The 25,709-nt window shown below is 43.9% G+C and overlaps 1 protein-coding gene across 3 annotated transcripts in view; it reads left to right on the plus strand.

Moving 5' to 3' along the window:
* Positions 1 to 25,709, plus strand: part of mino (glycerol-3-phosphate acyltransferase mino) — a 147,897-nt gene that overhangs the window by 70,412 nt on the left and 51,776 nt on the right. For all 3 annotated transcript variants that reach the window (XM_075876358.1, XM_037426900.2, XM_075876359.1), the window contains one exon: positions 20,858 to 21,158. In XM_075876358.1, coding sequence (XP_075732473.1) covers positions 20,858 to 21,158 — 301 coding nt within the window. The remainder of the gene's footprint in view (positions 1 to 20,857; positions 21,159 to 25,709) is intronic.

Raw genomic sequence — 25,709 nt, forward strand, 5'->3', positions numbered from 1 at the left:
GGGCTTCACACACTTGTGCACATGCTTGGGATCTATGCTGAAGTCATCTGTTTCTTGGCACGTTATGGCTCACTCCCCAGTTCTCCAACTGCCCACAAGCACTTCTCATGCAGAACAGCAGTACCTCTTCAGCACTGCCCTTGCATCCGAAATGCCACCTCTATACACAACATCCAGTGATTCCATTTTCGAGCCAACAGCGCCAAAGTGTGCCAAATCAGATATACTGCACTATCCTGATAATATCAACGGAAATTGTGCCAAACTGCGCCAAAGTCTGATTCGGGATGGTCTATCACCGGCAACAGCTAAGCCGGCACGTTAATACATGTGCACCTTGTTCTGGGGGCCACCAGTCACAATTGTGTACCTATCTTATTACAAAAAATAGCTCAATAAACAGCGGTCGCGTGCGCATCCTAAAATCCGAGATGCTATGTTTGGTGCCGACGCAACTCGGTTGTGCAAGTTTGCTTATTGGCGAAACGCGCTGTCTGCAGGGGCTCCCGACGTCTAGTCGAATCGGTAGCGTGAAACTGTGGTGGCAATTCATAGGTGGACGTCGTCTGTTCTAGAAATGCTGCCAATAGCTCGTTTGAATAAAGCAATTTTCACTAATTACTGCACGTGTGCCACCAGAATGTCTGTCACGTCTACGTTTGCACATCTAATTTTTCATGCTTCGCGTCCGCAGAACACATAAATGATGCAAACAGGTTGACACTTTTCCTCTAATATGCTTTATTAATGGATCATCATGCAAAAGAGTTGTTTCGCACTTCCTTCTACCAGTTCGTACATCCACGTTTATAATCGCTGTGGCGGTAAAAGTCACTAAAGGACCCTGCCCTTTCAAACTCGAGGTTGCTGGGTCCGAATCGAAAACTCTCGCTCGCTTTCTTTTTAAATATCATCTCATTTATCTCATTTCATTTATCATCTCATTTATAAGGGCATGTCTCCTGGTTGGAGCAGCTACAATTCGGTTTTAATACGCAGAGCTATAATAAGGCCATCGCTGACGGCTCTGGTGTCGGAAGGCCTGTGAAGCGGCTATGCCTTGTTACACATTCGCCTCTCAACTTTCCAGGGTCAATAACTGACAGTTAAAAAAAAAAAACAGCATCACGGCATCACATTTATTGCTTCATTTTGAAGAGAAGGTTAAAGGGGAGGCTGCTGCGTCGCTTGAAGTAGCTGGCGCGAGGTATAGACTGCTCATGAACTTTCTGTACTAACCTCTGCTTCGCGTTTAGAAAACTGACAGCACGAAAGATTCGGCAACTAGAGTGATCATTGTCCCTTTAGCCAGTGTTCTTTTGACTTGCGCGAACTCGCGCACGCGCAACTGCGGCATGCGAGTTCGGGCACGCTGCTTCACTCACCGTGCATTGAAAAACAAGTAGCCTAATCATTCAAGATGCGCTAATGGTTTATTGTGACTTCTTATATGCGCAGAACAACGTATAAATACAAGAGCTGGGAGTACAGCTCTCCGCCATCAAACATGTAGACCTTCCGAGGTCTGGAAATAAATATTGATTGCTCATAAGTACTGGCAGTAGTTGAAGACTTTCCAACTGAAAATTTTGCCGGACTTCACAAATATTATGTTTACAACCTAAAATGTTTCCTAGTTGGCTTGTGTGCATAGGTGGAAAGCTTGTCGTTTGTGTCAATCGGTTGGTTTGTGCGATTGACGAGAATTCATAGGAATATTTCGGCAATGTGATCTGCGGATCATCAGGAGTGGCTGACGCCAATGCCTTCAGGGCAGATTAAAGGGCCACTCACCAGGCCCCATACCGAATTTTAGTTTCAGTGGAAGTTGTTGGGTGTTCGATAAGGAACGTTTTGCCACAAAAATTTTTCGAATCGGTTCATTACGAGCGGAGAAAACAGGTTTTTTGAAGTGGCGCGAAACGAGGGTGAGAGGAGACAAGCTCGAAACTCTTGCCACTCCTCTGCGTAGCCTTCGCAAGCCAAACCTCTTTCCCATCCTCTCTGGCATCCGACCAAGAGGTGACGTTCACATGATGTGCCCGAAGAAGCCCAGCCCTCGTGCACGCGAGCGGCGTTACTTTGTTGACCAGTGTTATTTTGTGGTCTTCTGCCTGTTTCTGCGGGATTGTTTGGAAACGCTGGCTGAGACGTGGTAGAGTAGATGAGCACAATCAGTGCGCGAACGCGTAGGAGCGTTCCACGGCAGTCGTCTGCTCAATGCGCTGCCCGCGGGAACCCGAACACATGTGAAACTGTGGCACATTAGCCCCGCATCTCGTATCATTTCACGGGAAGAAAATGTAAGAAAAACGCACACAATTTTTTATTGTCTCATTATTTATTTCAAGTTTTATTCATCTCTTAAAGCAACAAATACATAAGCTACGCATGTTGTGTTAAATAATTTTTGCCATGTCACGTGGTATACTGTTGACAACGTCGGAGCTGAGTCGTCTACGTAGAGAACCAATGTGACCGTAGTGCTGTGTACGTAGGGCCATTCCTACGCCGACGTCATGCCCTCATTCTCTACGCGTGCACCGGTAGAGGGGAGAGCGAGCAGCTTTCACCTTGAAATTTGTCCCATTTCCGTGGCGCGTAGTGTTGCGAATTTCGGCAGACGTGATCATGAACGCCTCGTCTACGCATTGCGCTTGTCAGCTCAAAATTATCAAACCTGGTGAGTTGCCCTTTAAGGGGAGATTCTACTCGAAGACACTTTTTTTGTAATATTCACCCTAGAGCAATGAAATTTGAGCTGTTTGTGGAACTTTTTATGCTTATTTCAAATATATAATTAGTTTTCTTGCAAGTTGCATACTTTTAGCTCTGCAACATGACAAAGTTAAAACCTTAACCCTTTTCTTCTGTAATTTTTTTACCATTCATAGATCGTAATGTTTGAAATAAAGTGTTGAATGCAAATAACTAATTAAGAAGCACATACAAAACATGTAATTGGCGTGAAAAATAATACTTAAAAAGTCCATATTTCACCTACCCTAGTAAAGGTTTACATACAATTTCTTATTATACAATAATATATTGAAATTTAAGCTAGATAATTGCATTTGTCATACCTTGGGAAAAAATTAGGCAAAATTTTATGCAGATCCAAGCACTAGAAAAAGAAGGGACACATTGAAAAAAGTGGCAAAATTTGTGTTTTGAGCAAAACGAGTTTTAAAGTTAAATGGAGTTTTTATTTATGAAAGATATCAATAAATCTGATGAAATTTGACAACCAAAAAGAACAATCCTTCTTGTAGTGGCCACTGCCACTAAAATACGCCAGCACCATAAGTTTGTCCCTCTCGACTTTTTCGAGCCGAATCCTCACAGACATTTCGCTCACAGACAAGGCCATGAAACGCTTGCCAAATTTCCGCTCCATCTGGCAGAGCCATGTGCCAACTGCAAGCTAAGAAGAAATTCGGCAGGACTGAAAAATCAAAACTAAGTCCAGTGTCATGCCATTTTGCGGTCATGCTTGTGCCACATACCGTCGTACATATTGGCAATGTCATCCCTGCTAAGTTCCCCCACTGCGAGCTCTTTTGACCTCACAAGATTGGCGCTGACATCATCCTTTGCCCCATCACGAACTATCTGGCTGACTGGTGTGAATGACTTTTGAGGCATTGGCTTTTGCAAGCCAACAATTGCCACAAATCTGACCAGCTGCTCGTAGCCTATTCCTACAGAGCGCGCCGCACAACGGCTTTCATTTGCGAGCAATGGCTTTTTTTCATTCATAGCGGAGATAATTACATGAGAAAAGCATTGTTCAGCTGCGCTGCTCGACAAGACATGGACCCCGCAAATAGGCTTGACAGCACATACTGGCGCGCAGCGGCCAATGGCGGTTTTCTCGTTCGTGCCACGTGATAAGCCCGTCGGGACTCTCGAAAAACGCGCAGAAGTGTGCTACTTTTTATTATTTTTGCGCTGCAACAGCGAAGAAAACCGTTATTTGAAGAGTGAGGCTCGACTCTTCGGCTCATGTGATCAACAATGGCGAACGGCGGCGCATTATCGGCGACAAGGTGCTCGAAGACTGCACACTTTGGACCTTTCAACAGGCACCTTGTGCTCTTTAGACGCAATTTTAAAGCATTTCCAGTTAAGTGTCGACCTGCATTTTTTTTCCATAAAAGTAGAGGTACTAATCTTATCAAAACAGGCGAAAATAAAAAATCGGTAATTTTGAAAAAAAAAAAACTCGCGTTTTTCGACCCGCATCTCCCCTTAAAGGAGCACTGACATGAAATTTTAAAATAGAGATGTGCCAGTCATTCGATTGCTCGGTGTGCCTAGGTTCTCTTGGCCAAATTTTAATAACATCCATCGCGTGGAAGTTACTTTATTTCGATGGCGAACAGCATATGGGAGCTTAATGGAACATGAAGTGCACCTGCGACATCGACACTGCTGCTACGTATTCGGTGTCAAGGCTACTAGCGCATTATCCTGAGTGACGATGCGCTAGTAGCCTTAACGTCTATGATCAAAGTGTTCTTATCGTGGCGCCGACTGGCACCAAAGCCTGGAAACGCACTCACTGATCATATTTTTTTTTATTTATATTGAAAATACCTGCCCCGCCGCTTTGGTCCAGTGACTAAAGTACTTGTCTGCTGACCCGCAGGTCGCGGGATCGAATCCCGGCTGCGGCGGCTGCATTTCTGATGGAGGCACAAATGTTGTAGGCCCATGTGATCAGATTTAGGTGCACGATAAGAACCTCATGTGGGCGAAATTTATGGAGCCCGTCACTATGGCGTCTCTCATAATCATATGGTGGTTTTGGAGCGTTAAACCCCACAAATCAATTATATTCAATATACCTTACAGACCCAACAGGGCATTGTGTAAGGGGAGCATCAAAAGAATAGATACATGGATTTGCACAACTTACAAACAATAACATAAAAAATTGTCGATCATACAACTCTTAATAGCAATAACGAAAAAAAAGAAAGAAAACTAATTTTAATAAGATTACAGTAGCCATGAAAAGCAGATTATTATACATTTGAGATGTTGACTAAAACACAATTTGTAAAAATACTTTCTATTATTCAAGAGGGAACGTTGCTCAAGATTGCACAACATAATTGAATGGCATGTTAGCATTCAAAGCTTCTAAAAAATTTAAAAATAAGGAAAAAAAATTGAAAGAAGAGAAGAAAATAACCCAAGGAACTAGCAGTCATTAAACGCGTAGGTGCAGATCTTGATATGAATAAACCGATCAGTTAATCCTGGAAATGGGCGATTAGAAAGTGCAGGAATTTTCCTTGATTGCGTTCAGCTACAATTACATCCGCAAGGCCGTTCCACATGTGGATGGCGCAAGGGAGTCTGCATTAGTGAGCTGGTTTGAACTTGTTTGAGATCGGTACACACAGACTTGGCTGTGCCACAGTGGTTTATAAATGCAAAATAGCAAATACCCCTGCTTTGCACTTTCGATCCACAAACAAGCTAATGACGTCTTTCCTCGCTGTTCCTGTCGACAATGAACGGCACAAAGCCTGGGAGCGCACGATTGCTCATACTGACAAGCCACAGGAGAACAACTGCATTATGTGCTCCTCCCATTTAGACGAGAAATTCATTGTCTGTTTGGGGAAATCCCCCGTGATAACCCTTCACTGGCAGACGAACGCGATTCCCACAATATTTCCGAATGTGCCTCCTTGCCTCTCAAAGAAGCTGCCTCTTGAAAGAAATACGATGTCGTACCATGCAAGTGCAACTTTTAAGTGAATAATGGTTGACTCTATTAACGAGGAACTGCACAGTACTGAAACGAACGTTCCACATCGACTAACTGTGACGGTGGCTACAAAATCTTGGAAGGCATGATGCAAGATGACCCTCCCAGTAAGTACTGGGTGAAACACATCATCCCAAACGACACGGATGTTGTAGTGTTCTCAATGTGAGCGTCAAATGTTGGAACTGTGATTTGAAAAGTCTTTCTTAGTGTTCAAGTAATGCTTCAACCCGGATTGCACGGCATATGTACAGTGGCGCTCAATATGACTTTGCAACAAGTAAGCCATGGCTGAAGGCACCCCAGCCTACGCTGTAACAATGGCAAAAGTACAGCTTGTTTTGCGAATATCGGCAGTAGAAACATTTGACGCAAGTGATCATTTTCTGTTTCGAAGCCACCGTTCAGTGCTGGCACCGCTTTGGCGACTGGTAGGGTGTTGCAACTCATATATTTGGCACGACTGTACAAGGTGTTCTTGTAGAAAGAGAAAATGTTGACAGCGTTACTCCTGTCAAGAGCCTCCTGTTCAAAATGGATGCCGTAATTCCTTGCAAGGGGTTCGAGACAGAAACAAGAAAACAAAGTGCGCAAATAAAAACAAAACACCCATTGGAGGGAAACGGCACAGCCTGACGTGTTGTGGGACAGCCCAGAATTCAACCCGATGCTTGCAGTGCAGGTTTGTAGGCAAATCACAAATGAGACTTAGTATAATTAGGCGTGCAAAAGCAAGGCTGTCAAAAGCTAACCTAGCACAGAATTTGACACGCAAAAGTGTACAGCTGCACCGGCAAAAGTGCAGCACTGCCAATTGTGCAATACCACGAAAGGTGCAACAGGACAACGAAGCCATAACTAGCTCTGCTTTTGAGGAAAAGCTACAAAGCCTGCCAAAAACAGCAGCAAGTGTGCAGGTGTGTGAATGCTTTGAAAAGGAGAAAAGCAAATTGGGATATTTCAACAAGAGTGGATGCTTGAGTGCATTGTGATGCATTCCCGTTCAACTGTAAGAGTGTGTCAAAATGTGCTTTTACAGCTTGTGAAAAATACTTTGCTTCTGGATGTGGAAGTTACACAAAATAAAGCATTCAAGTATGCTTGTTGATGCTTCTACATGAATTGAGACGTCGCAAAAAACACTGCGGCATCAAAGCAAGAACTGCACGGATATTGTTTTGATGCCAAGCTCACGGCAAGTCCATCTTCCAGCGCCTCGGGGTGAGAGCGGCACACGCAGTTAATATACAAAAAGCAAGTTCAAAACATCAGTTTTGAGTGCAAATACACACTTTTCAGCGAGCCTCTAGACAACTGTCAACTAGCTTTTGTTGTAATCTGCGTGGTATTGTCAAGAAATCCTTGCAGCAAAAATACACTAGGGATGAATCTTGGAGCTGACAGCAGCGCCACCGCATCTGGATTTCTTGCTTCCTTCCCGACGCGCCGAAGCCACCATAATGGTGGCTTTCAAAGTCGAGGTGCATGGCTTAAAACGAGAGATTCAGTACGGAAAATCGAAATCAAAGGCATAAGTTGGCCCAAAAAATTGTTTGCAAAAATGCATTACAGCTATGGGAACCTTGACGGTGCATTTATGAAGTCTGACATATCCAACAAGTCTGAATTTTCGGAGTCAGAAAAAAATTTGTTGGTGACTGTACACGTGCAAACTTTCAGCTAGAGCTGTGCGCCACCACCGCCCTTTTTTGCTCATGCTGTTTGCGCCGCCGCCAAAGTCTCGCGAAAGACCACACTGCCGCCGTGCAATAATTGCGGCGCGCCGCCATTTGTCTTATTTTAACGAGAGCAAGAAATTGGGGCATAAAATGCATAACTTCACCTTTTTTTCTGCCGCTTGAAGTGGTGTTTGCACTGTCTTCACTGCTATCTTGTGTCCATGTTTGCATACCACGTCCAACATAGGCCCTAAAACAGCTTCTGAAGATACATAATCGAACGTATTATTCTCTCTTGACGTTTCTAGCTCTTTTGGCACCCTTCAAATTTGACGTCAGAACGGTGATTCATGTGACATGATTAGGGCACATACCGTTGTATGGTTCATATTATATACAAAAATATCGGTTGTAAATTGTTTTTTCTCTGCTTTGCCATGCATTTGTGACCCCCTCCCCCTTGACCTCTGTTCTTCCTCGCGTCTCGCATGATTGTCACACACGATGAACCTGTGATGTCACATCATTATGTGACTTTCCTATTGAACTAGTGGAAATAACAGTGTAGCACACAAGCTCCAAATACTGATAGGCTCATCGTTTAATGCTCACATATTACTCACCTCCTTTATGAAAACATAAATGTCGAACCCCGCAGGGGCGCCTGCGTAAGTAGGCGTTTGGTGGGTAGCGACACCACGGACCCGAGCTAACGAGGGAGTTTTGACTCTCTCCCACGCCTAGCCGTGCGTGGCTTTGCCGTGTTCGGGGAAAAGGGGATCCTGGGGGTTGAGCCAATGCTGGGTGATTGGACCTTTAAGGCCCCTCGGCAGAGGTAACACACCCCTTTGGCCCCGGCTTCACATAGATGGCACCCCCGGATTGACCCGCCCGGGGGGAATCGGCAGTTGCCTTTTCCTGTCTCCACCTCACATCTTCGTCTTTCCTCTCACTTTAAATCTTTCCTGTCCTCTACTCACTTCCATTGACTTCCGTGTTTCCTGGCGGCAAGGGTTAACCCTGTGTGGCTATCCTACCTTGGATACACCATATTCGGTTATAGTGGTGGCGTACAGCTGGCGTCTGCGGGGCCTGTACTTACAGACCCTCCAGCGTCCCCTTGTAGGACTCCATGGTGGGTGGCTGGCGCCGCTGCCGAAAGTAAGCATTTACATATGGCTTGTTCCTTCCCCCCACTCCCTGATCGCCCTCAGAAAAGAGGGCGCACCGATGAAGTTTTCCAGTTTTTTGGTAACCAGAAAGTATCTTTTCCCCGATTTCATGTTATTCACGCTGACACACCCGGCAAATCAGTGCGAACACTTTCACCTTTTCTAGTATCAATGTCTTTGACGGAAATTTTTGGCCCAGGATATAAAGCTTCGAGAATGGCAAGTGGTGACCTCCTGTTGGAGCTCCGCGCCCAGAAACAATATGAAAAATTGCCTAACCTTGTGAAATTTGGAGATACCAAATTAATAGTAACCCCACACAGAACCATGAACATCACCCGTGGCGTTGTCTCAGATGATGACCTGTTAGGGCTGACGGAGGCTGAACTCCTGGAGGGTTTCAGCGAACAGAATGTCATAAACGTAAAACAAATCGGCATGAGGCGTGATGGCAAAGAAGTCCACACTAAACACCTGATACTTACCTTCAATTCAAGTGTACTGCCCGACTCCGTTGAGGCTGGGTATATCAAGCTTCGAGTTAGGCCATATATACCAAACCCCCTCCGATGTTTCAAATGCCAACGATTCGGCCACAGTTCACAGAGATGCCGAGGCCGCCTAACTTGCGCGAAATGCAGTGCTGAAGAGCACACATCAGATGCCTGTGAAAACTCTCTTAACTGTAATGGGGAGCATGCCGCGTACTCGCGGTCATGCCCGTGCTGGAAAAAGGAAAAGGAAATTGTCACAATTAAGGTAAAACAAAATATTTCATTTAAGGAAGCACGAAGGCAGGTGTCCTGCCTACCAGAAACTAGCTTTGCCGAAGTGGCGCGTCAGGGGGCAGCGCCACGACGGCCCCTGGCGCCTGTCTGGCACACGCGTAGTGAGCCAGCGGTGACGCCATTCGCCCCCTCGGCGGTTGCAGCCAGTGCTGCTCCGCCATCCAAGAAAGACCCACCAACCTCTGGGCTGGGGGCCCCGAAGGTCTCGTCTTTTGAGGCGAGGCCCTCAAAACAAATGCAGCGCTCGCAAGAGCGCCTGTCCAGCGCCTCGCAAGAGGCAATGGACACAACACCGAGCGTGAGGGCGCAGCCAGCGCCTAAGGATCGGCGCGACTCCGTCGACCGATCCAAAAAAGAAAAATCTCGTGTCATGGCCCCTGGAAAGGGTCCGTGAGCTAACTTTCCATCCTTGAACACACAGCACAAAACACATCTAAAATGGATACACAGATCTTACAGTGGAATGTGAGAGGACTTCTCCATAACCTCGATGATATTAGAGAACTTCTTAATAAACATACTCCAAAGGTGCTGTGTGTTCAGGAGACACATCTCAAGTCCACACAAACAAACTTTCTAAAGCATTATGCCATCTTCCGCAAAGACCGTGACGACGCTGCCGTTTCGTCGGGCGGTGTCGCTATAATAGTTGATAAAGGTGTTGCATGTAAGCAATTAAACCTCCGAACTTTTCTTGAGGCAGTTGCTGTCCGAGCAGTGCTGTTCGGGAAGCTACTAACAATTACCTCTATTTACATCCCCCCGTGCTGTCAACTTTCGAAGACACAATTTCAAAGCTTAATTGATGAACTTCCTCCGCCATATATAGTCGTTGGTGATCTAAATGCACATAATCCCCTATGGGGCGACTCCCGTTTAGATGCGCGAGGACGCCTAATAGAACATTTTCTGTTTTCGTCAGGTGCATGTCTACTAAACAAAAAAGAACCAACATATTATAGCACTACACACAACACATACTCTTCTATAGACCTGAGTATTGTCTCGAGTACATTAATTCCATATCTGGAGTGGTTCGCTCTCAAGAACCCCTTTGGGAGTGACCACTTCCCGATTATGTTGAAGTTAACAAAAGAAGATACATGCTCGCCTAACTTTCCTCATTGGAACACCAAGTCAGCCAACTGGGAACTGTTCCGAGAAATTACATTTTAGACGAAGATGACATTGCTGATTTTAATATAGACGATGCTGTAGCATACCTAACAGGTTTTACTATTGACGCTGCAGTGAAATGTATTAAGCAAACTAACGGAATGACTAATAAGCGTCGCATCCCATGGTGGAATGGCGATTGTCGAAAAGCGCGCAATAGACAAAATAAAGCTTGGAGACTACTCCGAAATTACCCGACGGCTGAAAACCTCAACAATTTCAAACAGGTTAAGTCCCAAGCCAGAAGAACGTGTCGTCTTGCAAAGAAAGAAAGTTGGAATAGGTACATCTGTATAAATTTTTACACCGACGAAACAAAGGTTCGGAATAGGGTAAACAAGTTAATGGGTCTGGAGTCACACTTCCTATCCTTGGTAAGTAGCCGAGGGGAGAGCCTGGAGGAGCAGGCAGACTGCCTAGGCGAACACTTTGAATGCGTCTCGAGTGCATCACACTACACAGAAACGTTCTTAAGATTCAAAGAACGCGAAGAGCGGCAACCCCTTAAATCTAAACGTCCCTCCAGGGAGGCTTACAACTGCCCATTTTCATTAGCCGAACTTAAGGCATCTCTTGCGTACTGCAACAACTCGGCGCCAGGTGGCGATCGTATAACGTACGAAATGATCAAGTATCTTCACCCAGAAGCACTAAAAACGCTCCTAACCCTCTTCAATACCATGTGGGAAGCTGGATATATTCCATTGTCATGGAAAGAAGCGATAGTCATCCCGGTACTTAAACAAGGCAAAGACCCATCCTTGGCCGCCAGCTACAGGCCAATAGCGTTAACAAGCTGTTTGTGCAAACTATATGAGAAAATGTTAAACCGGCGCTTAACCCACTTCCTAGAAAGTAACAGTATACTAGACCCCCTTCAGTGCGGTTTCAGAGAGGGGAGGTCGACAACAGACCACCTTGTTCGCATAGAGACATACATCAGAGATGTATTTATTCATAGGCAGTTTGTACTTTCCGTATTCTTAGACCTGGAGAAAGCGTACGATACCACATGGCGATTCGGGATTCTACGCGATCTTGCCGCCATGGGCATCCATGGGAACATGCTAAACACAATTAAAAGTTATCTGTCTAACAGAACCTTTCGCGTAAAAGTGGGAAATGCTCTCTCTAGATCATTTACCCAAGAGACTGGTGTTCCGCAAGGGGGCGTGCTTAGTTGCACACTCTTTCTTGTAAAAATGAACTCCCTGCAGTCAGTCATTCCAAGTACGATGTTTTATTCGGTGTATGTTGATGATGTGCAGATGAGTTTCAAATCATGCAATATGTCTATCTGCGAACGACAAGTGCAGCTTGGAATTAATAAATTCTCTAAATGGGCGGATGAGAATGGTTTTAAAATAAACATCGAGAAAAGTACTTGCGTACTCTTCTCCAACAAACGAGGGGTAATGCCACTTCCAAATATTACGATCAAGGGAGACCAACTCTCTGTGAGAAGCGAGCATAAATTCCTAGGAACTACTTTAGATTATAAGCTCACGTTTATTCCCCATATTAAACATGTAAAAATAAAATATCTGAAAGCGATGAACCTCCTAAAGCTCCTATCACGTACAACATGGGGTAGTGATCGGAAGTGTCTCTTGAACTTGTACAAAAGCCTTGTTTGGTCGCGCCTTGATTATGCCTCTATAATTTATCACTCCGCAACGCCAAGTGCTCTGAAAATCCTAGACCCCATTCACCATCTGGGTATCCGACTGGCAACCGGTGCTTTCAGGACAAGTCCGATCCAGAGTCTCTATGTAGAGTCGAATCAGTGGTCACTCACCTACAGCGATCATATAGCAGTTTCACTTATTTTATAAAGGTACGCGCAAACATAAAGCATCCTTCTTATTCAGCTATAAACGATATGACCGCTGCCACCCTCTACCGTAATCGACCCGCAGCGAGAAAGCCGTTCTCTTTGCGTGTGAGAAGCTTAAGTGAGGAAATGGGTGTTCCGCTGCTAGAACTTTGTCCTATGCCCACAACAAAACATTTACTGCCGTGGCAGTGGCAGCTCATACATTGTGACACTTCCTTTGTCGAGATCACTAAACATGCACCAGAAGCACATATTAAAATGCATTTCCGACAACTTCAGTCCAACTACTCATGCGTAGAGTTTTATATTGATGCTTCTAAGTCGCATGCAGGGGTGGCTTAACAGCCGTCGGACCATCCTTCTCGGCATCCGGTGTGCTGCACCCGGAAACAAGTATATTTACGGCTGAGGGATATGCACTATTGTCGGCTGTGAAGCATATACGGAAGTCAAACATACAAAAATCTATTATATTCACAAACTCATTAAGCATCCTAAATGCATTAAGATCCCTTTTCAGAATCAGAAATCCGGTTATAATTGAGTTGTATTCCATCCTATGTACTGCGTACATGTCCAACCAGCATGTTACTATTTGCTGGGTTCCTGGCCATAGAAGCATCGAGGGCAATGTGTTAGCTGACCAAATGGCCACGTCAATTATATTGCGTGCTATTAACCCCACCGCTACTGTCCCTGCAACAGATCTAAAACCCTTCCTATGTAAGAAACTGCGAAACCACTGGCAACGCTTGTGGGACACAGAAATAAATAATAAGCTTCACTTGATTAAGCCGCGGTTGGTTACTGGCCCTCCGCTACAAGAACACGGCGAACTGATGTCCTATTCTGTCGCCTCAGAATAGGACACACTTATGGTACCCATAGCTTCCTGCTGACTGGCGATGAACCTCCTACTTGTGGTAGATGTGGTGAGAGGCTAACCGTCCTCCACGTCCTCCTGGAGTGTCCGGAAGCTGAAAGTGAGAGAAAAAAAATATTTTGCTTTAGCATACCGCTATAATCTCCCTTTACATCCGATTATGTTCCTCGGCGAAGAGCCGCTTTTCGATGCAAAATCTGTTTTAAGCTTTTCAAAAGATGTAGCATTGAATGTTTTTAGCCCAACATTGAATGTTTTTAGCCAAACATGTTCATAGCGCATCCTCTGTTCAGAGGATACCGCTGTGATAGCAGCCTTTAATGAGCCCAGGCCTCCATGCTCTTGTTTTAAGGGTTCTGTCGAGGCACTGGTGCTCCATGCCTAGTTTTTATTTCACATACATATAATTTTCAAACCATTTTATGTCTTCATAGCACACATCATTTGTCATTGCCATAATCTTACTATATATATATTTTTACGCACCTACAGCGACTGTTTTTTAGGCCCATTTACAGCCACATCATATCTGTTATATCTACACTGCACATCGTACAATTCATTATCATCGTTCTGGCGCTCTTTGGCCACATCTGGCCCTTGCGCCAATAAACTCCACTAATCATCATCATAAATGTCGAAGAGATACAGCCTTTAAGAATTGTAGTGAAGGAATTTCTTCATGTGTAAGGGAGAACAAAACAAAGAAAGAGGCTCCGGATTATTTCATTCTCCCAACGGACAAATATTTTACAGCAAAGGCTACGCAGTTCGTCATAAGAGGCCAGCCCGCTTCGAAGGTTTTTGTATATATATTTATTGCAAGAAAATATTATATGAACACACTCTACAGGCTTTCATCGCTGCTCTCATGTTCCGTGTAAAGTCCAAATCAATAACTTCTGTGCACACACTGTATACTGTTCCCATGGATACAATCTCGGGAGTGCTAGCGAGGAAGACCGCTGAAGTTTTGTTTAAACAAGCTGCCCATTTCTGTCGCAGTAAAAACGCATGGCATAACATCACTCTGCATGCGATGCCTGTCGTTGATCGCTCCAGCACCGGAAAGAAAGCCCTGTCTGTCTTATGCTGGACAAAGTAGTATGAAGAGATACTTGTGTAGTTGGGTAGGAGGCTGCGTGACTTTATCCACAACTCTGAACTTTATAATGGCGTGGTGGTGAGTGCTAGCGCACATTATTTTAGCAGGCATCAGTGAACGGCTCATGTTCTTTTTTACGCGTTATGATATCACAGTATTAAAAAGTAATCTTTATCTGGGAGCGGTCGTATTGCTATACACACCCGCATTTTGCAGTTTCGCGAGATCAGGTAAAAGATTTAGCTGCAGCCTAAGTTCCCATGGGGCTGCGTGCTCGTATTGGACAGTGTAAAATGTGAGGTCGTCTAAGGGTTTTTTTTACTATTAAACTGTTGAAGTTGCCTCAAACTTGGCGTTTTCTTCTCACATATCCGAGATCAAAACTGTTTTGAGCTGTAATGTTGGATGACACTTCTGTACTGGACACTTTAGCATCATCTTTTGAGGTGTTTGAATGTTGTAGGGAATTTCGCCATGTAGAAGCGCTCCTTCTTATGTGTCGTGACATTGTGGGAGAATGCCTATCAAGTGTGCGTCAAAAATATATTAAGAAGAACCTGAGACACTGGTGGCACCATAAAGATATTATTCATCTCACTTGTCGCATAAAGCGTTTACATAAGAATCGTCATTCTAAGTGTAATGATAATGCTTCTTCATTTTATGCATTTAAAAGTAAATTAGAGGCTAAAATGAAAGTGCCTAAGAACTACCATGCCTTCGCTACATTTATAAATCAATACATCCAGGTACATCTAGGTTCTAGAAGTCATTTAGTCCTACGTCGTCAAAGCCCTCATCGCTTATTCTTGATGGTCACTCCTCCTCAACTATTGAGGATATAGCAAATGCTTGATGACTACTTGAAATCGGTTCTTTCTGCTGATAGCAGCATCACCACAATTTTCGCTCTTTGTAATTTTAACTAACCTCATCTGGAGTACATAATCTTACACTAAGTTTTGAGGTTTCATAATAATCTCGCCCAGATGGTATTCTAAATGCGTTTCTAAAGTGGTATTCAGATTGGGGTGCTGACTATTTTACTGTAATATCTAAAAAATCGATATGTACAACAGTTTCTACGCAGTGGAAATTGGCAAATGTCATGCCCGCATTGAGGTCTGGAAACAAGCAAATATTACCAATCGCAGTTCTTTCCACCTGCCCTAAGCCTTTGGAGTATGCATTTCATAAGCAAATACATTTAGAATACTTAAGTGCACACAAAATACTTTCACTATCAGTGCACGGCTTCTGTGCTGGCTATTCTACACAGTTGCTCCAATTTACACATGACATTGCTTCTTCCCTTAATGACCGAAAACGGGTTGATGTCATATATGAAGGTCTTTCACATGGTTTGCCATGCTAAACTTCTCGCTTTTCCATAATTTTTTGGAGCTGGTTGATTTTAAAGCAAATTACTTGCTGTCGCGCTCAAAATTTGTTACATTTAACCATGCGAAATCATCTGACGTAGATATCGCATCAGAAAGAGGCCTTAAGCTTTAGTGCTTGGTATGCTTTTGTTTATTATTTTTATAGTTGACTGAGAAGAAATTATCAGTGGCACTCAAATTAAACTTGGAATATATGGAGAAAACTGCGTTATCTGTAGAATTATTTCTAATACTCAAGATCAGGATGCGCTGAATAGTGATTTTTTTGTAGTTTTGTTACGGGAGTGAAGCATGGCGAACTTCAAAAAGACTAGTCACGACCTTTTCAAATGATACAGGCTCTTCATTTTATATATATTATTGACGGTGTAAGTCTAGCAGGTGTTATGCAGTTTAATTAAATGGCACACGTGCGTCGGAACAATCTGCAACGGGCTCTTTGACAAGTTTTTTTTTTTACGCACGTTTAGCAACTTGACAAAATAATGCTGACCGACAGTGCATAATACTTTGGTCAGACTTGAGTATGCGTTGGCTGTTTGGTCGCCTCATCACAAACATGACATAGCTATGTTTGAATCTATTCAAAAAGATCAATACTGCTTTTATTTCGTTCAGGGTTTCTCGCCTACATTGCTTGCACATGTTTTATCGCTGCAGCCCCACTCGAATGTCGGCGCACTTGCAATCGTGTCATCTGCACACCGTGCCTGGCGATTCGATCCTGTCTAAATATTGTGCCGGTTAAATCAATTCAGTTGTTATCGTTTTCTTTTTTTTTTGCTTTTCTGCAGAACGTGCATTTTTGGAATGAGTGATGGGTATCTGTGCAAGCTTGGTGCTGAGCGATTGGAAAAAAGAATTGCGCAAACATGTCTTATTAAATTGTATTTTTTCAATGTGCTTAACATTTGTATTTACGCCTGCTACGTCTCGAAAAGTGAGATAGCAGTATTTGTAAATAGATAACATTGAGACGTGCTGTTTTCACATTAGCTGCCTCGCCCTTTCGGGGAAGCATTTTTTTTTTTTTTCAGAATTGAAGGGGAAAGTTTTTATTTGCACCAACTCTTCAATCTTTACTCCCACCCCTCTCTTCCAATGCCGCTTCCGATCTGATGGACCTCGCCCTGTTGACGCGCCTCAGCTGAAAGTGAAAACACCGGCGCGCTGCCACCAGCATATTTGGTATCAGCCCACAGGTCAACTTTCAGCTCACACTGGCCACATCTGTGGCCTGCAGAACCAACCAGTAGAAGGGTGGCCTCCAAGTGTGGTGGCGCCATGGCGCAACAGCTGTATGCTACATAAAAAGCTCGCTGATAGCATTACTGTTAAGTTCCGTGACCAGAAATTGTATTGAAGGACTATGCTACCATTAAGCTGACCTATTGATGCTGATTGCTTGATTCTGTGTTTCGACATTAAAAGTACCCGAGAGATTATTTTTGTTTGCCTGGGATTTTTGTGTGTCATCTGGGCACAAACAAGTGCACGGAACAGAAAATTTTATTTCCAAAACACACTCCCAGTGTGCTGAAAAATATCTGAAGGGTTCAACATAGCATCCTGTTCTTGCTCACAATAGTTTCGAATTTCACGGCCAAATTCAGCCCAAACTCTATATATTGTGTAGAAAAAGTTTCATGCTGGCTATAGTGCACATTACAGCGAATTATATCAAGGCTTTTTTATGGTGTAATCACAATGAAAAAAAAAAATCATAAACTCGGCCCAAATAAAAAAAAAGGTTGCTAACTCTGCGCTTTGGCGCGTTTTCTACTTCACAAAGAGGCTTCAAAACACTGTGAAATATAAAAAAAGGTCTTTGAAACATTTTTTTCAAAAAGCTCATCTTCAAAAAATAATAAAACAAAAAATCATCAATTTGGATGAAAGTTGTCCATTGAGGAGCGTTCATGTCGCCCTAAACACAATTTCTGTATCGCATGTCCTTGCTTTTTTATAACAGTTCCGAGACATAACGGGCCAAAATAGGCTTTGCTGTGCACGCTAAATTCAGTGGCATTGATATCAGTTTGCACTGTGCTTAAATTGACATTTTTTTTTGCTGCAGTAAAACATCGCTCTGGTGGCTTGCCTTGAGGCAAAAAAATGTATTATCAGATTTTATGTGCCTAGAGTGTTCCCCCTGGCACACAGTCTGTAATGTCTGGAGGGCTAAGCCGTATGCAGTTTGTTGCCTAAAACCTCGCCTATAAGTGTCGGAAGAAAGGTGGACGTGCCTGTTCAAGATATCAATATCTTCTTTTTTCTGATGAAATACCTGGTTTACCTCATCGCGGTTCTCATAAAATTTAAATGTTTTTTCTTTTTTTTTGAGGCACGCAAGGCAGTGCTAGCGGACGGACATCGTAGATATTCCGGTTATATCGTATTTATTCGCATCATAGGCGCACCCTATGTTTAGTTGCGAGAAATCAGGCTTTTTTTTCTATTCACGCACATAGAAGGTGCACCCCGAGCTTGGCCGTGATCAGTAATTCTGTACCGTATTTGCACGGCCCTTCTATTTTAACTGAAGCAAAAAAAAAAGAGCAGAGATCAAAACTGCAGGTGGCATATCATATGCTCGGGCTTGCTGAGCGAGAGAGAAGGGTGGATATTCAGGTGTCGGAGTAACCAGTAACTAATATTTTCATTGGCGCTGGCATGGCTTTGGCCACTAGCCCGACCGCGTACGCTCCGTATGGAACATGCGACCACGTCCTCAAGTGCGCATTGAGTTTCCTGTCCGAAAAAACATCATAATTATCGCGTTTGCTTTCTTCCTTGTCTGCAAATTTAAAAGCTTTTCGGCTTTCCGACGCGAGGTTTCGTAGCGGTGTCAATATCGCGTTTGCTTTCTTCCTTGTCTGCAAATTTAAAAGCTTTTCGGCTTTCCGACGCGAGGTTTCGTAGCGGTGTGTTGCACACATAGGTACCACTTTCTGGTGCTGCTTAAGCATACTACGCAGGCTGCCAGCGGACAGCTGCATGTGGTTAAATGCACTCAATAGGTCTCGTGTTTCTCGTTCACTAAGGGCAATACTAGCTTGTAAATAATATAAATAGGCACTGACAAAGTTGATTATGTCTAGATGATCCCCACTTCTGTGCAGCTTGTACTTACTGCTAGGACGCATTGTTACAGTGTATAAACGCGTGCAAACCCCAAGAGTGGTAACGCACAAATTCACAAATACTTTTCTCGCTTAAAAGAAAAATTATTTCGATAAAACTTTCTGTGTGAGTAGCCAATGAAAGTTGCTACTAAATCTGCTATTGAGCATATTTTTCGTAGGACCGTTTAAATGTTGAATTCACAGCCAAACATTTGCAAAAATGCACATTTTTGCAACTTTGTGACCACCTGTAAAGCTCATTTTGCACTGTATACAGCTGAAATTATTTTTGGTCTACAGTAAAGCATTCTGGCAATATGCTGATGTCTACTATCGCATTTTGCCTAATGTTGTCTTTCTATGAGAAAATCTCCAAAGTGGACCATATTTTCCATATTCGAGGCCACATAAAAAATTCACAAAAGCATGAAAGCTTGCAAAACTTATTTTTAGTAAAACGCCTACTATTGTTTTACAGGTAAAAATTTGTCGCTAATTTTGAAAGAATGGATTTTCCGACGTGTTTTAAAGCTATTGTTTCGAGCTTTCTGAAAAAGTTCGCGTGAGGCTTGCGTTACTGTAAAACTTTCTTTTGTAAAAAATCTTTTGGGCGAACACTTTTGGCTTTAGGTAGATAGTTCTGAATTTTTTTCAAGTAAATTGCAGGTGGTCGAGCGCCAAGGTTTGGACAGTTGGTGGTGTAGAATGAGCCATATATAACACACACATGCACGCGTGCACATGTACACGTGCACACACACACACATACACCGCGGAAATGCTTTACTGAAAAGTGTTTTCGTGAGTGCCTAAATAATCTGTCCCAATACTCGGTTCCAGCCGCGTGCATGGTGTGTAGTGAATAGCCGTTGAAACTTGTATAGTGAAGAGTGCTGCATTCATTTTCTCACATCTGCGCTGCTGTCGTGTTTCCAGAAGTGCTCACTGTTCTTCACCATAATGAATGCCTTGAGTGAGTTAGTACGTTGTAATGCGTACTAAAGCCAGCAGGAAAACTTTCTCTACTGCATTTGTAGTTGGGGTTAAGTTTGGTCATGAAATCCGCAAATATAGCGGTGAGCAAGAACAGGACGCCTGCACTGACACCTTGAAATATTTTTCTGGTGTGCTGGGAGCGATGTTCAGAAATGAAATTTTAATTTTGTGCACTTTATACATGCCCACATGACACATAAAAAAAACAGGCAAAACAAAAATATCAACCGGGCATCCATGTTAGATCCCTAATGTTTTGACAACACAAGACCAGCATTTATTTAGAATTTGCGGGAAATCTGTATTTATTTTAGTGCATCTGTATGCGTGTGCTGGCAGTAAGGCAGCAGAAAAGCCGATGTGGCAAATTCCTGACTACTGTGCTAGGCCACTTTGTTCAGGCCTTCAGCTTTAGGGCTTCGCAAAAAAGTGATTGGTATTTTGAATTATAGGACATCCAGTGTCTTGCAGCGTATTAGGTAGCACTCGAATGAATTTTTTTTTTTCTGTACACCTATTCAGTTACAGCATTTTTTCCATCGTGGTATTTCGGCAAACTTTTCTTGAAAAGGTTGGAAATTTTTACAGCGAACTTTCAAAGCAACGTCATGTGGAAAAGCTGCATAAGTAGGCACCTGTGCTGCATATAGAAAATTGGCCCATAAAAGGATTAAAAGGAGTTTTGGCTCCATAAATGTCGGGAACTATGTGAACATTCATGAACAATGTTCAACTGCACCATCTAACTAGTCGGTGACGGCTGTTGCCACTGGCTAATACGAGTTTCGATACCACTGAGAGTATGAAAGGTCACAATAGATTCAAAGGCAAGGAAGTTGCCCTTTCATGCAGATCGGTCGACAAGTATTGGGCTTACTTTTATGAAGTGGTGCAACATGTCTGTGCAGGGTGCAACTCTGCAGCAGTTGGCAGACAGCCTCTGCTGGCTACGGTCAGAAGCGAGGCTGCACAAACGCCAGGTGATGTGCCTTGGCGATGATGCAGAGACAGTTCGCCGTGCATGTGCCTTGCTGGGCAAAGAACTCGTAATCTCGGAGACAGTCCAGATGGAATGGTCATCGGGAGACACTGAGAATAACAATGTCAAGATTGTCTTCTACCGACCTGCACTGCACCTTCCTTCTGTGCTGGAGCTGCAGTACTATGCCAATGCTGTGCTGCCAGTGTTCGTGCCTGAAGCGATTGTTGGTGAGAATTTTTAAGACTTTTGAGTTCAAGCTTCACTTAGTGCTATTCATGGTATAGCAAGAAAAAGTAAAGGCCACAAATGTACTTCCTATCTCATCCTGTTTGATCAACTTAAAGCGGCAGGCATTGTATGAGGCATGTAAGCAAGTTTTGTGTAGATGAGCAGGTGTAGCCATCTGTGTTGCACATTTATTTTCTTTGTGCAGCCCTCAGTTTCAGCAGTACCTGAAACGTGAGCCCTGGTAGCCAAAGTTGTGCAACATGTCCGATACTTCGTCTGACAGGCCAAGCGCATGTTATTTTTATACTGGATATTCTTGGCATGCTCTACTGTTACTCTTGCAGTAATTGTGGCAAGCTAACTTAGTTTTTCAGATTTTTAAAATTAAGTGCCAACTACTCTGTCAAGAACCACTGCAAATAAATTGACACCATCAGGCACAAATTATGATACTGTCTGCAAGTGTGCCAAATTCGCACAGCAGAGTTCCAAGGCACTCGATATTCTAAGGAAGGAAATAAGGAAGTATTTTTTTTTTGTGAGAGTTTCGGTCAGTATAATATTGTAGGTAGCATAAGGGTTCATGCGGGTCCTTGAAATCCTTGAAAACCCTTGAATTTTCTTTTTTTTACATAAGCATTGTTGCACATTTCACATTGCATTATTTGGGATGCTTTAAATGTAGCAGGTGGCATATCATATGTAATGTGCCCATCACAAAAGAATTGAGAACATCATAGCTTCTGCATGGTGTAGGCTCTCTGCGTTTCTGGAAACTCCGAAAAGGCAGGAGCTGCAGGATGAGAAACAGAAAAACAACGTTTGTATTGAGAAGCAGGTCAAAATGCTTAGAAAAAAAAAAAAGAAAACTAGAATTCATTTTTAAGGTATTTCAAGCCTTTTACACAGAAAAAGCAGAGACAATTAGCGACCTGGCATGCTTCATCAAGGCAAACAGCATTAGGAAGACTGCGAAGACCACGCAGCACGAAATAGTGCATATTGATAAGAAAATTAGAAAAAAGCAACAAGGCATTGCATAATAACTGTTCCTTAGTCTTTCCTATCTGTATAAGTTTGCAACTTCTTTCATACCTATGCAACATTAAGAAACTATGATTGAAAGTTGTCTAAAAAGGTAATGTTATTAGAGCCATGTTTTTGATGTCTGCACCAGTGATATTACCTTTTTCTTTATGATTTCTAGATATTTCAAGCCATTATCCTCTCCTAAAGATGTTTTAATTGGGTGTCTAACAGACAAGGTGGTCCTTGAAAATTCTCACACATAGCCTTGAAAGTCCTTGAAAACATTTAATTTAGGTCATGTAAACAAGCATGAATCCTGTTAACATGTAATTAAACATCTAATTCTCTACGGTCATTGTTTCTTATTTTTGTACCAACCAAACCAAATCTTAAGGTCTGAATGCATGCCCAATTTGTGTGGTTGTATTCATTTTTAGCAATGAACACAGACACTTTTGATGTTGGCCCTGAAATGTCTAAATACCTGTCATGTCAAACATCCTGTGGAACATTGTTGTGCACTCACTGCCGAGGTGTAGAGGTTAGGGTGCTCGGGGATGGACCCGAAGGTCATGGTGGTCGCATTTTGATGGAGGTGAAATCTAGAGGCCTGTGTGCTGTGTAATGGGTTCCGAAATTGGGGTTGTGACTCTAAGTGCTGCAAACCGCTGGTGTGACTAGGGTAGCAAAGCTGGTGAGACCTCGAGTAGGTGTCGTGCCTGGAGCATTCATCACGACAACTTGGAGAAACAAATACCGTATTTACTCGCATAATAGGCGCACTTTTTTTTCAGAAAATCCGGCTCGAAGTTAGGGGTGCGCCAATTACGCGGGGTAAAATTTTAGAAAATTTTTTCAACTCTGTTCTCGCGCTTTAAATCTGCACACTTGTCAAATAAAAGGCGACTTTACCGTTTACCAATTAATTCAGCATAAAACAAACATACCTATGTACCTTTTAATGAACAAGCGAGAGCCGTCAACTGCACACACACACGTAAAATTTATTTACACAAAAGTCGTAGCTGTTCCTCTTTTTCCCTATTCGGAGTCCGAGTCGGAGATCACACATTCATCCTCGCCGAGCGGGGGATTCGTTTTCGGTGTCCGAATCATCCGCACCCCACAACATGTCATCCTCACTCGCATCCAGTGCGTTCGAGATACTCGTCATCTTGAAGCTTTTCCTGACGACTTCGTCGGAGATCGCCTGCCACGCTTCCACGATCCAAGCGCACAGCATTTCCACAGGCGGCCTCTTAATCTTACCACCTGTGGTCAGCTGATGTTGTCCTCCAGCCATCCAGGTGGTGTACAGCCTTCGAACATTGTCCTTGAAAGGTTTATTCAAGGACACGTCCAAAGGCTGCAGTATCGATGTGAGGCCGCTCGGAATCACTGCCAGATCTGTGCGCAGCTCCTTTAGCTCATCTCGTACGCGGTCTACTAGGTGCCCACGAAAACTGTTCAGGACAAGCATGGACGGCAACAACAGACCACCCGGCCGCCGACCCCAGACTGTTTTCACCCAATCCACCATGAGTTCCGCGCTCATCCAGCCTTTTTCCTGGACTCTGACGTAGATGCCTTGAGGGAATTTTGCCTTTGGGAGCGTCTTACGTTTAAAAATAACGTAAGGCGGTAGCTTACGCCCATCCGCTGTCACCGCCAGCATTACGGTGCATCGTTGTTTATCAGCGCCAGACGTTCTGACGGTGACACTCCGTGCACCTTTCTCCTCCACTGTCGTGTTCCACGGCATATCAAAGCTAAGGGGGGTCTGATCAGCGTTGCCGATCTGGGACAAAATGAAGTCTTTCTGCTGTCGGAGCTTTATAACAAAACTGTGGAAGTCCACCACTTTGTCCTCATATGCTGCGGGCAAGCGCTGGCGCAAGGTGGTCCGCCTTCGCAGTGCGAGGCCATGGCGCCGCATGAAACGAGTTGTCCATCCGGAGCTGGCTTTGAACTCTTTTGCTTTGATGCCCTGCCTTGGGCTATTCTGCGCGCCTCAGTCTGCACAATATCCAACGACACAGCACAGCCGTCTTGTCGTAGCTCCCGTATATGCCGGACCAGTTGCTCTTCGACGTTCGGATACCTGCCGGTCTTGTTGGCACTGCGGAAAGGCCGTCGTGTCTTCTTCGTCGCCTTAAGTTTTTCTTCTTGGTCCCTCCAGTACCGAATACTGGTTTCTCCAACGCCGAAATGCCTGCTTGCAGCCCGGTTGCCATGCTCCAGCGCGTACTGCACTGCCTTCAGTTTAAACCCAGCCGTGTAGCTCGCGTACTTCCCCATGGTGGAACCAAAGTTCAATACACGACCACAACATACGCACACCGCTTGCAAAATGGGGTTTCTTTCTTTTTCTCCGATGGTGGTGATGGCGATTGAGCCCCCGGCGTTGTACACGTGACCTCTAAAAAGCGCGGCGATTTGGGGGGTATCATTGATTGATGGAACAGCCGTTTTTTTTTCTCGCTCATGGACGCTTTTTTTTTTTTTCAAGTTTTATTTCGACAAACACGTTGGTTAGGTCGTTGCACTTCGAATTTTTTTTATTTGCTCGTCGATTTGCCTTCTTTTTTTCTTCAGGGTACGGGGACCGCGTTCGAACTGTACCGCTGGGAGGTAGAATCGTTTCTGATCACGGCCAAGTTCGGGGTGCGCCTATTATGCGCGGAATTAAAAAAAAATCGAATTTTCCGCGACCAAACTAGGGGTGCGCCTATTATGCGAGTGCGCCGATTATGCGAGTAAATACGGTACCTTTTGATGCGAAGCAGCTTATGAACAAGGCCTGTCCTCTGTCACCCCATAGCTGCCGCTGTCGATGATGTTGATGATGATGAAGAACAAGCGCGTTCCAGAACACATATTCTCTTTCTGCCATCACGGCACAGCACATGCAAGGTATCGATTGTACGTCATGGCGATGACACTCATGACAATGACAACTCCCAGGTGGTCGAAATTTCCGGAGCCCTCCACTACGGCGTCTCTCATAATCATATGGTGGTTTTGGGACGTTAAACCCCACATATCAATCAATCACTCACTCATGACAATGACACTCATGACAATGAAGAACAAGCGTGTTCCAGGCCACACGTTCTCTTTTTGCAATCACGACGCAGCATATGCAAGGTACCCACTATACGTCATGATGATAAAGTGCATTCCAGGCCACACATTCTCTTTCTGCAATCACGGCACTGCACATGCAAGTACCCACTGTATGTCATGATGATGACACTGATGACAATAAAGATGACTATCACTGACGACATGGCTTGTGCAGTAGATGACACCTCGATATGCTCTTAGATGCATTTTTTATAACTGGAAGCAACGAACAGCCTTGGAATCTGCCCAAAAAGGAATCTGCCAGACCTAGTCTTTGCGAACTTCAGGCTGTAGATCCGTTACTACAAAACAGTAATAATGAGGGCAAAACGGAATTCACAACTCAACACAATATACCTCTTACGACCAATAAACATTGTATAGTATACCGCTTG

This window comes from Rhipicephalus microplus, chromosome X (assembly GCF_043290135.1).
Source record: "Rhipicephalus microplus isolate Deutch F79 chromosome X, USDA_Rmic, whole genome shotgun sequence".
Classification (NCBI taxonomy): domain Eukaryota; kingdom Metazoa; phylum Arthropoda; class Arachnida; order Ixodida; family Ixodidae; genus Rhipicephalus; species Rhipicephalus microplus.